Source organism: Crinia signifera, chromosome 1 (assembly GCF_055691185.1).
Source record: "Crinia signifera chromosome 1, ASM5569118v1, whole genome shotgun sequence".
Lineage (NCBI taxonomy): Eukaryota > Metazoa > Chordata > Amphibia > Anura > Myobatrachidae > Crinia > Crinia signifera.
In genome coordinates this window covers 462,410,090-462,423,446 of record NC_139217.1, presented here as the reverse complement: position 1 = coordinate 462,423,446, position 13,357 = coordinate 462,410,090, and the positions used below count along the sequence as shown (strand labels likewise).

Sequence of the window (13,357 nt, the reverse complement as noted above, 5' to 3'; positions counted from 1 at the left end):
CCAGCGGAACTTTACTCTCCCCGTACCGGAATAGCTGGGAAATAGTTTCAGGGGATTGTGGTTACTCGTCAGACACAATGAAATAACTTGGAAGGAGAGATGCAAATTCTTTACCATAGGGAAAGATGAGGAAACATTTTGGTGAGAGAGTGCATGTGAGGAGACGCTTTGCCCTCCCCTAAAAGTGGCCTGATGCTAAGAAGGGGGAGGGAGAGAGGTGTCTATAAGCCCCGCCCCTTTCTTGGGTTACTATAGTTCACGCCATTCATTCAGCAGAACCCACGGATTACACTCAGCAGATTAATTCCTTCTGAAAACCTATTATTTCTATACAATCGCAGGGTTTAATGTACACATGGAACAAAGCAGCTAACGCAAGAAATGTTTTCTCTTGTGTGAGATTACAGCTAGCACACACACACCGCCCGAGGTTATCATTGTCACTGTGCCCCTTTTAGACATACTACCCGGGATTTTGGCCAGGTTTACCCGAGATTTTCAACCCAGGTCACTCCCAGGATTTTAGTAACAGACCCCCTTTCACACTACACCTCAAATCCGGGAAATACCCGGGTATACCCCTTTCACACATAAGCCAGGCTTTTCAAGCATTTCAGTGTTTCATCATTAAAATGGGACACGCCCCAGCAGCAAAAAAAGCAACATTACATGTTTAAAACTGAAAAACCCGGGTAAACCCATTCAGACATAAGCCGGGTACTATACCCGGGAGTTAAATACCGGGAAAAACCCTGGTCAATTGCAGGTGCTCAGTATCCGGGAGTGAAATCCCGGGTATACCCTTTCAGACATACACTAGTCCCGGGTTTGGGCGCGTTCATGTGAAAAAACCCGGGATTTTCGCGTATGTCTGAAAGGGGTATAAGTGACTTCAGTTTTATACACGGGTAGGCAGAATGACAAGCCTTGGCTTGGACTTGTAGTTCCACAATGGGCTGGATTTGTGGGAGGAGGGGGGGGGGGCTTAATGCTATTAATATAGGGATTAAGGAGTCTTGGAGAGAGATAAAGTGGACAAAGATAACCTGCCAACCGACCAGCTCCTAACTGTCAAACACAGCCTGTAATGGCAGTTAGGAGGTGATTTGCTGCTACTTTATCTCTCATCACATTATCTCTATTCAATGCTTAGTACATAGACCCTGTAATGCGATCCTAGCTGCACAGAGAGTATAATGTAAACTTGAAGATGAGAGGATAGAGAGTCGTTTGCTATTTGTGTATGTAGGGTGCAACTCTGACGCCTTCATCTGTCTTCTTAACCCGTCATTAGATCCAATGGCATCATACCAACTGGCATTAGTATAAATTACTAGCGGTACTACAAGAGTACAATGCATGCTAACAGGCCATGGAAAAACCTGATCACTATGGTGATCAGCCCCACGCAAGGCTTCAAATGACTGATCGCCGGCGATGTGGGAATCGATTTGATCACCATCGTATGATTATCCCAGTCTGGGCAAGTGTAAGTAACTTTGACCCTTCCACAACTCTGCGACCACTGATTAAGGCCGGAGCTGCTGTCACAGACCCTTCCTGATAACGTCCGGACGCGCCTGCGGTTTTCCTGACACTCCCTGAAAACGTCCAGGTGCCACCCCCAAATGCCGGCTTCCTGTCAAACTGTGAGGGGATTGTGATCAGGGATAGGGAATATAGATTGTAAGCTCCCCTGGGGCAGGGACTGATGTGAGTGTTCAACTACCCTCTGTACAACGCCGCGGAATATGCGTGCGCTATATAAGAAACTGGTAATAAATAATAATATAGGGCTACTACATTCCACTGCGTGTTACTGGGGATAGGCCAATGATATATATATATAGATTGTAAGCTTGCGAGCAGGGCCCTCCTACCTTTTGACTGTCTGTAAATACCCTGTTTGTTATATCACTGTCTCCTTTTGTAAAGCGCAACGGAATATGCTGGACTATATAAGAAACTGTTAATAAATAAATATTACGTGAGAGTAAACAAACAGGTGTAAATCGAGGCGTGTGTGGGTGTGTATGTGTGTGGGTGTGTGTGTGTGTGGGTGTGTGTGTGGGTGTGTATGTGTGTGGGTGTGTGTGTGTGTGGGTATGTTAGTTTTACACAGATAAAGGAAAAGATACACCCCAAATAATGCATTTCATTTGCAGAACTAAGACATTTATGACAACTGTGCAACTTTTATGTGTTTTTTTTTATGGTGTTTTTATTTATGTATTTATTTATTTAATTTTTTTGCGCATTTTTTTTATAATTGAATCAGTTTCAGACTTTCCTCCTGAATGATGAGAACATTCCTTCGAAGAGTAGATCTATGTAGATAATGTAAGATAAGGGTTGTCATACCCAACGTTTCCCCCTGATGGGTCTCCATCTGCTTGCTACATTAGTCTCGTGTATGTGCCTATGGCAGCAGCCTGTGTTCCTGTGGGTTGGATGACATACAGAAGCAGCAGGAGGACTGCTGAGCTCAGGGAGATGGGTCTGCAGTGGGGAGCACCCTGTGGAGGAAGGACAGAGACAGATATAGGATCCCCCATCCCAGGGCTGATGATGTCACTGCACTCTCACATGGAGATGGGATGAGCAGAGCTCCTGGGTGGAATAACACAGAAGGGAACATGTGTGTACATAGTTTCCAGCAGACAAGGCTGCATTGTCCGGACTGACAGCCCTCACCAGGCTGGAGGTGTGTGCGCTGGCGCCCCTTCCATTAACAAGGACGTGTTTTGGGCGTAGGAGAGGTGTGACCAATCACAGAGCCGCGATCGGAGTTATGCAAATATCCCAGCGTATCTGGCCACCGTCACGTGACGGGCAATGGAGCTTTAACTAGCGCAACTGCCGGCAGCCGGTTGTCATTCATTCTACGCGCGGCTGCTTGTTACATTGTATCCAGGCTGCGGCCAACACAGTATCAATCCGCTCAGTATCAGCCTACTGCACCGCAACAGGGATAAACGCAGCGTAATATAAATAAGTAATATATCCGTAAAAAAATCATATTAATATTAACTAAAGTCATCACACCGTCACCTGGAGAGTCCCCAGAAATGCGCACTTACCTTGGTGTTGCCTGGATATACTTGCTGTTTGCTCTGTGTCATGGAGAAACTTCCCTGCTATCCGAAGAAGGGCTTCTGAAAGGTAACTTATCTGGTGTGTGTGTGTGTGTGTGTGTGTGTGTGTGTGTGTGTGTGTGTGTGTGTGTGATCCTCCTGCCGTGCGCTATTGGGGTGCAGTGGATGAATGGTGGGGTATGGATGGGACACGTGGCTTTGTGCGAAGATTTCTGGTGTTTGGGGGAGAGGTGGTGGGGTGGGTTCAGCAGTCACTGTCCTGTATGGATCCCGAGTCTAAACAATAAATGATGAATAGCTGGTGTCATTGAAAATAAATAAAAATAATCTATATATATACTGGAATACTGCAAACAATAGGGCTGCGCGTGTATTTTTATTATATTACATAGTGGTGACCAGCATCTGAGGCACTAGTGCAATCTGCCGCAAGGACTCCAGAGAATAGGGTTACAGTGTATCCTGTTGGCTGGGTTGCATTCTGCATAATGAGACATCTGCCCTGGCATATTGCAACAATGGGACGAGCTGCTGCACCTGTAATACACAGTACATGCCTGTAATACACAGTGCAGGCTGCTGGCATTTAAACCTTCAGGAGTTGGTGCCCCCCCATTGGCTGCTCATACCATGTTTTAAAAGATACAGAAGACAATTCTATATTTTTGGCAAGTATACCTGGTGGGAACAGTGTAAGTACCAAATTTAACTTCATTAAACCAGTTTCAAATACGTATTCAGAACTGTAGGTAACATGCTGGCACCATAACTGATGTCATTGCTTAATATTCTGTTTTAATTAGCTTGGTTAAGTCACATGATTACTGTCACCGGTGGGTATTTTCTTGCTCTCACTTGCTTGGTTTCTGTAATTACTGGTTATATTGTTTCCTGTAGTGAAGCTGATCTTGTGGGTGTGTTACAGAGTATACAATATAAGCTTTGATTTGCCGCCAGCATGAAATTGGAATTTACAGCAGCTGCAATGCCCATTCTCTTCCTCTAGGGTGCAGTATATCTGTTTAAATGCAAGCACTTGCTTTAAACTTGTATTTGGGTTTGGAGTCTCTGGCCTCCAGGATGTGGGGTGATATGTAATGTAATAGGATGACCGATTCAGAAAGTTAAAAATTTGGTAAGAAATCTCCAGGTTTTTTTAAAGCGGCAATCATTTACACTGCAAAATCAAACTGGTTTTGCAGTGTAAATGATTGCCGCTTTTAAAAAAACCTGGAGATTTCTCACCAAATCTCTCACTTTCTGAATCTCTCCAAATCTTCTTACCAAATCTCTCACAATTCACCCTTGGTCTCTTTTTAATGCACCCATTTATGTTTCAAGTTATAAATTCCCAGTCATTCAGGAACTTAGCCAGAGACAGAACATGTATTGCCTTATGTTCGGCACTGCAAACCGATTGTGGTGCGTTATAAATAAAATTTAACAATACTACAAGTTCTAGCCGGCCCTACCTGTGTAGGATTGGGTCTACAGCAAGTTGGTCGACATGGGTCTAGGTCGACAGTCAAAAGGTTGACATGGGGTTTTTCACTGTTTTTAACCCAAATGTCAACACAGTCGACATGGACACAGTTTCCAGTGCACCGCATCCCCTCGCATCACTCACTATGCTTCGGGCACACTATTTTATTCTCACAGCACGCCCTAGTGGATGGTAGGGCATAAAATACCACCTGTCAGCACGTCGGCTCAAAAAAAACAGTGAAAAACCATGTCGACTTAGACCCGTGTCGACCAACTTGCTGTAGAACCAATGACCGCATCCCCCTGTGTATAGGGGATACGGTCATTTTGTTGACTGATATTAGGTTGACATGCATTGAGTCAACAGGGTTGGAAGGTCCACACATGCATTAGTTTGACAATGGCAAGGTCAAGAGTCAAAAGATCAACTTAAGTTTTTCCCTTTTTTTTTTTTTTTACCGACAGGCGGTATTTCATGCCCTACCATCCTCTGGGGCGTGGAGGGAGAATAGACTAGTGTGCCGATTGCAGCAGTACACTTTGATGGTGTCCATGTCGACTGTGTTGACAATTGGGACCAAAAAACCTTGAAAAACATATGTTGACCTTCCAACCCTGCAGAACCTATTTCATATGTCGACCTAAGCTTATGTCGACCGAATGCATGTCTATTCTAATGACTCGTGTGTAGTTGGACTTTCATAGTTTTGTCCAACTTTTTCGATTATTAACGTTGGCTTTATTTAGCTGGTAGACCCTTGCGTTTATCTTCCAATTCCTCGCCTGCAGATGACACGATTGCCAACTTGCTGAAGGACGCAGATGCTGATTTGACGCCAGAGAAACCTCATATTCAGTTTAATGCCCTCTTCTCTGACGATCCGGATGAAGGGTGTTACCTGAACCCGGAACAAGATGACGGCCTTCAAAACTGCGGGTACAACTCATCGGCGAAGACGTTTATTGTCATCCATGGGTGGACAGTAAGTACCTGATGTATTGTAGTAATGGATCCCTAAGCTGTGCAGATAAGTCAGGTGTGTGGGTGGGATGGAAGAAGCAGCTAGTCATTCCTCAGAAGAGACTCCTTGTTGCTTGGCCTGTAGCTGAGCTCACATTCTCCCTTCCTCTACAGATGAGTGGTCTGTTCGAGAGCTGGCTGCACAAGTTGGTGGCTGCCCTCCAGCAGAGGGAGAAAGATGCCAACATCATCGTGGTGGACTGGATGCCGCTGGCCTTTCAGCTGTACCCCGACGCTGTGAATCACACCAAGCGGGTTGGGAAGGAAACTGCCGTTCTAATGGACTGGCTACAGGTATGTTGGTTCAGTGCTACACACGTGATGCTGTGCAACAGACCGGTGCGGCTTAGTAAGATTTGCTGTTGGCACACATACTGGCGAAGAGACTGTGGGCGACTTGTCACCCATTTCATTTTGTGTACATTTATCCACCTGAACACAAACCTGAATGTACTCTGTTTGGCTTTCATAGGAGAAAGGAAATATGTCCCTACAAAACGTCCATCTTATCGGCTACAGTCTTGGTGCACACGCTGCCGGCTTTGCTGGAAATTACGTTAGCGGAACAGTCGGGCGTATCACAGGTATGGAAGGGCCTGCCCCCAAACTCCGGGCTTAAACGTTGTATCTTGTAAATGTGACATCATGATGGAATGCATCAAAGCTTAGAGTGATAAAGTATCAGCCAATTAACTGCCACTTTATAGGCTATGGGATCTTTGTACTAAGCTTTGGACAGAGACAAAGATGGCTGAGCGTGCCAGCCAATCTGCTCATAACAGTCTATGTAACATACAGGCTATGTTTGAAAAATGTCAGTGAGGAGCTGGTTAGCTGGTACTTTCCCGGTCCGCTTTACCTCTCTCCAGGGCTAAGTACATAGAACCCAGTGTTTGAAAATTGACAGTTGATAGCTGGTTGTCTTTTTCAAACACAGCCCATAATATGGCTTTTAGGAGCTGATTGGCTGGTACTTTATCTCTCTTCAAGCAGAGGTAATGTCAGCTTGTCATATTGGTAACAAACTCTAGAACCGGGCAGCAAGCTTTTAGCCTCCGAGAATCCTTAGGGACAATCTGCTTGTTGCCTATCCATCATGTTTGATGGGAAACAATGGTCCATTTACTGAGGCCATCTTCTCCTAAACTTGTCTTGCAGGTTTGGACCCAGCTGGACCAATGTTTGAAGGTGTAGAAGCTGAAAAGCGCCTCTCTCCAGATGACGCCGATTTCGTGGACGTCCTCCATACCTTCACCAGAGAAGCGCTAGGCGTCAGCATCGGCATACAGATGCCTATCGGCCATCTTGACATCTATCCCAACGGTGGAGACGTTCAGCCTGGCTGCGAATTAGCAGATGTCATAGGGGCGATTGCTTATGGCAGTAAGTCTCTGTTAATTCTTTCGTTTTATTTTAATAGCTTTAAATTTGGATAGTCTATGCCCATATTTCAAATATATATATATATATATATATATATATATATATATATATATATATATATATATATATATATATATATATATATATATATATATATATATATATATATATATATATATATTTTACATTTCATTATATGACCCCATTTCTACCTGATACCCCCATGTAATAATAGGAATAGTGGAGGGGCAGAAGTTGGTGACCTAGTAGAGTGCATCAAAGTCATTTACAAAACCTTAGTACAGGGGTGGCCAAACCTGTCCTCAAGATCTGCCACCAGTTCATGTTTTTGTGGATCTATAGTAGGAATGAATGCAGCAGGTTTGAAAATGTGACAGTTAGTAATGACTATAGCTGTACACCAGCTAGGTGATCTGGGGCATGTGACAGTTAGTAATGACTACAGCTGTGCACCAGCTAGGGGATCTGGGGCATGTGACAGTTAGTAATGACTACAGCTGTGCACCAGCTAGGTGATCTGGAAAACATGGACCGTTGGTAGATCTCGAGGACCGGTTTGGCCACCCTGCCTTAGTTGGATAACCCCTGTGTCGGCTGCAACTGATCTATTACATAACCAGGACAGAACTTTTATATCTACGTAACATGTGATGTAAACTTGTGTAACTCTTTGGAACTTGCCTAATTTTTTGTTCGACACAAATGACCCCAAGGCTGAAGCTAGTCTATTAACCCATAGGGTTTGCTTGGAGTGGGAAACAATCAATTTCCTATATTCCATCCCCAATTATTTGATTGACATCGGTGTGTAGACCAACTGACACTGGTGTCGCATCAGCAATATTATTTAATCCTAAAAATCTGAAAATAGAAAAACTGAACCTCCAATACTTTGTAAGATTTGTCTGGCGGGAAAGCTGACGTGTTCCGGGTCCGTTCTAGGTATCGGGGAGGCTGTGAAGTGTGAACACGAGAGGTCCGTGCACCTATTTGTGGACTCCCTCATCAACCAGGACAAGGAGAGCTTTGCTTTTCAATGCACGGACTCCAACCGCTTCAAAAAAGGGATCTGCCTGAGCTGCCGCAAGAACCGCTGCAACGCCATTGGGTACAACGCCAGGAAGAGCACCAGCAAAAGGAACAGCAAGATGTATCTGAAGACCAGAGCGCAGATGCCATACAAAGGTACATTGAGGCTACAGAGCACTTTGCTTGTCATTGTCCTACTATATATTTACACCCCCTTTAATATTATGTTGTACAAGTAGAGGTCACTTTTTAGAAACGTCTGTCCTGGTCATCGGTTGGTAACGACAGTCATTGTCTCTTGCAGTTTTCCATTACCAGCTGAAAATGCACATCTTCAATTACAAGAACAAGGAGGAAACCACAGAACCCACCTTCTCGGTCATCCTCGCTGGGACCACGAATGACTCTGCTCCTCTACCTCTGGCTGTGTAAGTGTTGTGTATTACGTGGTGCGGGGGGACAGCATGGTGGGTGAATGTTGCACTTGCCGTAAACCAGGGATTGGAAAACATTGGCCCTCCAGCTGTTAAACTACATATCCCAGCATGCCCTGCTACAGTTTTTGCTATGTGACCATGCAAAAACTGTTAATGGACATGCTGGGATGTGTAGTTTAACAGCTGGAGGGCCAAAGGTTCCCCATCTTTGCCGTAAACACTAGAAGCTTGGAAAATTAACAGTCAAAGGGTTCCAAATGTTCTTGAATTACGATGCCCTAGATTGGGCCTGTCCAAACGGTGGCTCTCCAGCTGTTGTGAAACTACACATCCCAGCATGCCTTGCCATAGTTTTAGCATTCCCTAATAGAAAAAAATGTGGCAAGGCATGATGGGACTTGTAGTTTCACAACAGCTGGAGGGCCACAGTTTGGACATGCCTGCTCTAGATATTATTGGTAATTTTTTTTTTTTTTTTATTATTACATTTTATTTATAACTTTAGAAGAAAAAAAAAATTCTGTGTATTGTGCCTACATGTCCTCCTTAAGTTATGTGGTGGAGCACAGTTGTGCTTCTGATTTGTCCACATCAGCCACTAGCACTGGTTTTGCCTATCCCTTTGATTTTGAAATGATTTGATTTGGTTCGGGACCACCAACCAAAGGCATCCCTCAAGGGCCTTGCAGCACCCTAGGGTGCTTAGTTACCCAGTATGGGAACAACGGCTCTGTGGTAAAGTCATGATCTTAAAGGGTTAATGTTACAATATCTCTTCTGTAATGAGTAATCCTCGCCAGTTAAGGTTTACCTCTGAGCCACAAAAAATAAACTCTGCCCCTCCCCTCGCTTTATTTGCACTTGCTTGTCTCCTGTACTAGTGCACACGTTACCATATCCTGACCTAGTCTAGTGAGTAGGGAGATATGGTCAAACCTCACGCCAAGATCTAATCGTCTTCCGCTGTAAGATCACTCCTTTCATTTTGCTTTTATTTTTCTTTGGCGATAGCATTTTTACCCTGCCTCTTATTTGGTTTGGGAACCTTAAATGAAGAAAAGTGTGGTTAGATAGGACATCGAGTGTGACCCATGGTCTGCACCCACCTTGACTTGGCTCGTTCAATCTTTCAGACCTGAGAAAATCGGCTACAACTTCACAAACACTTTCCTGGTCTACACTGAGGAGGATATTGGTGACCTTCTGTCTATTAAGCTGAAGTGGGAAGGATCCAAACAGTCCTGGTATTCCTTCTGGAGCTCCCTGCAGAGTTACTGGGCAGCCACCAACAGTAGCGACAAGGAACTGCATATAAGACGCATCCGCGTGAAGTCCGGAGAGAGCCAACATAAGTGAGTATTGCTTATCCCATCTGCTGAATACCTGACCAGCTCTTTATTCTATCTGTGATCCTGGCACAGGATCGGGGACCGCAGTTGTGATAATGACGATGATGGCTTGACACTTAAACATCAGATATCAGCCACAACAAAATCCTCATTCTTTCATCGGAGGAACATAGCCAGAATTAAACACTTAATTCCCTCTGAGTATCTGCCGGCAGTCATACATGCATTTGTATAATCTCGATTAGATTACTGCAATGCCGCTACCTTGGTCTCCCTACCTGTTACCCAACCAGCCCCCACATAACTCCCATTCTCTACTCCCTTCACTCGCTGTCTATAAAATGGTGAATCATCTTCAATATTAACTTACTGAGTTTCATAGCCCTACATGACCAAGGCCCAAGGTCCCTGAAGCAGCTTCTGAGTCCATACTGTCCCACCCAATTACTGCGATCTGTAGATGAAGGACTTTTAGCCGTACCTAGAATCTCCCGTAATTCACCTGGAGGTCAATCTTTTAGACATGCGACTCCAACTCTACGGAACTCACTTCCCTGCACAGTTCGAGAGGCCCCCACTCTAGAATCCTTCATAAACTCCTATAGTTATGAAAAGCTTTTCTGTACTTCATTGTTCTTGTACTGTATTACATTAATTTTATCTGTTAAGTGCCTTGAGTCCCTTGAGTCCCCCCCCTTGATTATTGGCACATAACAGCTTACTGATTGATGTATTGATACATTGTAGTTTGGATGATTCTTATTTTTCTTAATACTACAAAAAGTATGTTACTATAGTTCATTTATTCCAAATATTATGTTCTTGCAGGTTTACGTTTTGCCTAAAAGATTTCCATGCCAGTCGTATAGCTCCTGGCGGAGAACTGGTTTTCGACAAGTGTAAAGATGGCTGGGAAGTGAAACCGCGAAAACGGTAAGAAACTATAAGAACCTATTTATAAGGCTTTTACATCCTGTAGAAATGTGTGCTGGATGAGTTGAGTGTTAACTCTGTGGCCGCAAGACTGAGCAGTGTTCTGGCCTTGCGTGCTCCGCAATACCATTTTGTTCCCACTAAAACTTGATTGGTTACATAAGGAGAGGTAATAATGCCATTGTATAGGTCACTGGTATGGCCTCATCTAGAGTACTGTGTCCAGTGCCATATAGGTTATTGGTACGTCCTCATCTAGAATATGGTGTCCGGTTCTGTATAGGTCATTGGTACCACCTCATCTAGAATATGGTGTCCGGTTCTGTATAGGTCACTGGTACGGCCTCATCTAGAATATGGTGTCCGGTTCTGTATAGGTCACTGGTACGGCCTCATCTACTGTGCCCAGTTCTGTATAGGTAATTGGTATGACCTCATCTAGAATACTGTGCCCAGTTCTGTATAGGTCACTGGTACGGCCTCATCTAGATACTGTGCCCAGTTCTGTATAGGTAATTGGTATGACCTCATCTAGAATACTGTGCCCAGTTCTGTATAGTTCACTGGTACGGCCTCATCTAGAATACTGTGCCCAGTTCTGTATAGGTCACTGGGTACGGCCTCATCTAGAATACTGTGCCCAGTTCTGTATAGGTCACTGGTACGACCTCATCTAGAGTACTGTGCCCAATTCTGGAGGCCATATCTCCAGGATATAAATACATTTGAGATGGTACACCTAAAATGATGCATGGCCTACATCACAAAACTTACCCAGAAAGACTAAAAATATCTCAATATGTATAGTTTGGAGAAGGGAAGGGGGGACATGACAGAGATGGTCACATATACCAATGGTTTAACAAGGTCCAGGAGGGAAACGTTGTTTAAATGAAGTGAAGTATTAGAACACGATGACATTCACTGACACTGGGGGAGATATAAAGAAAATTATTTTGCAGAAAGGGCAGTGGACAGGTGGAACAGCATCTCATCAGAATAATAAATCACCAATTGTGTTTGCTTGGCTGCACATTGTCGTCGTCCCCCTCATTTACCAGTTTTAATTGCTATAAAGATCAATATTGAATATGTTCTCTTATTTTTTTTCTCACCAGGGTGAATTTATAAGGCTATGGGCAGATAACACGCACAGTCCTGGAAGATTGTTACAATGAAACAGAACGGTCTATGAAGCACTGAACATTTTGCTGCTTATATTTTTTTTATGTTAAAATAAAATATGTATAAATATTAAGTTTATAAACCCATTAACAGCTTGATTGTCAGGCAGCCTTACGGACTCTTGCAGTAATTCGAGACGTCCCCTTTTCTCCTGACATGAAAAGGGTCACCTCGTTGCACTCTAACAGAAGAAAAGTTTACATTTTATTCCCCTAATTTAAGTGGGTACCCCCCCCCCCTTCCTTTCCCGAACCTTGCTAATAATGAAGTTTCACCTCCAAACGACCACATGGATAATTAAGTTTGTCATTTACGTTTTGCAGTCTTCCTATATTCATGCTGTTTAACTTTTTTTTTTTTTGTACATGTCCTTCTAGAGATATATTTTTATACCGTGTGCGCTGTGGTGAAGTCTGTACAGTTTGTAAATACATTTTATTTATAATTCACATTTGTATATGAAGATCAAGTTATCAGTATTGAATTTTAAAGGCTGACCAGCGACACTTCTTCCTACCCACAACGGTCCATTTATGTTCCTTTTTTATATATTTCTCTGTCCATAGTTATTCTTTAAATGCTGGATTGATATAAATTGCTAGATGCCCTTTAAATGCCAATTTTTATTTGTTTTTTGGGAGGAATGATGGGGCGACATGAGTAATATCGATCTTCCCGGAGGACACTCTTTACAACTTGTCTTGCTGCTCGTGATAATTGTACCGGGTGCGGACTGTTTTTTGTAATGGTGCCGTTACTTCACCGGAAGTCATATTTCATTCAAAATATGAGTTGTGTTTGTAACGTGTTTTATGACCTCCAACTTTTTGGCTTTAACTCTCACACCATGTGTGAGATGCATGCTAAGGGTGCACCAGATAAATGGTGCTATAATAAAATAGGTGGTCGTCCCTAAGATTCCACCCCCCCCCCCTTTCCCTAGGGCAAGGCAGTTCAAAATGTGGTTCCTATGAGGCTTTTCTGCAATGTTCGAGGTTTACTGCTTACGAGATTAAGCGGCTGAGCGGAGGGAACTGTCCTCCTTGTACATTTTTTATATGTAAATGTTTGTTTGATAAATATTAAATAACCCCCCCCCCCCCCACAAACGCACACCACCCCATTCTTTATTGTCCTCCTCGCCCCACATTAAAGGGTTAAAGGCAGCCATTGCAACGTGAAGTATTCTGAAGTAGGCTGGTTATACAGGCCTGCGCAGTCGCTCTTGTAAACGTAACTTATGCTCTTTATACCATGTGAGATATCTGTATATATAATGTATTTTGTATGCCGTGACTTATTTATTCAGAACCTGACTTTGTATTAACATGGCTCATTTCCAATAAAAATAAATAAAAAAGCGTATGCTTCTTGTATCACTCAAAGCGGTCGCAGGACTTTGGTCTGTGCATTCCTCAT

At 43.6% G+C, this 13,357-nt stretch overlaps 1 protein-coding gene across 1 annotated transcript; it reads left to right on the top strand.

Moving 5' to 3' along the window:
- The first annotated feature begins 2,866 nt into the window (after nucleotides 1-2,866).
- On the top strand, nucleotides 2,867-13,028 carry LIPG (lipase G, endothelial type). The gene is made up of 10 exons (XM_083155290.1): nucleotides 2,867-3,162; nucleotides 5,370-5,563; nucleotides 5,716-5,895; nucleotides 6,074-6,185; nucleotides 6,760-6,984; nucleotides 7,948-8,190; nucleotides 8,339-8,462; nucleotides 9,605-9,823; nucleotides 10,649-10,753; nucleotides 11,872-13,028. Exons 1-10 carry the CDS (start codon nucleotides 3,069-3,071, stop codon nucleotides 11,882-11,884), a joined length of 1,509 nt encoding a protein of 502 aa, XP_083011416.1. The 5' UTR covers nucleotides 2,867-3,068; the 3' UTR covers nucleotides 11,885-13,028.
- Nucleotides 13,029-13,357: the final 329 nt, after the last annotated feature.

Excerpts from the sequence above, each read along its gene's own strand:
- LIPG (XM_083155290.1), top strand. The coding sequence starts at position 3,069 with ATGCGCACTTACCTTGGTGTTGCCTGGATATACTTGCTGTTTGCTCTG. Across the intron at positions 5,896-6,073 it reads TTCTAATGGACTGGCTACAG|GAGAAAGGAAATATGTCCCT; the intron begins GTATGTTGGTTC and ends TGGCTTTCATAG. Across the intron at positions 9,824-10,648 it reads TCCGGAGAGAGCCAACATAA|GTTTACGTTTTGCCTAAAAG; the intron begins GTGAGTATTGCT and ends ATGTTCTTGCAG.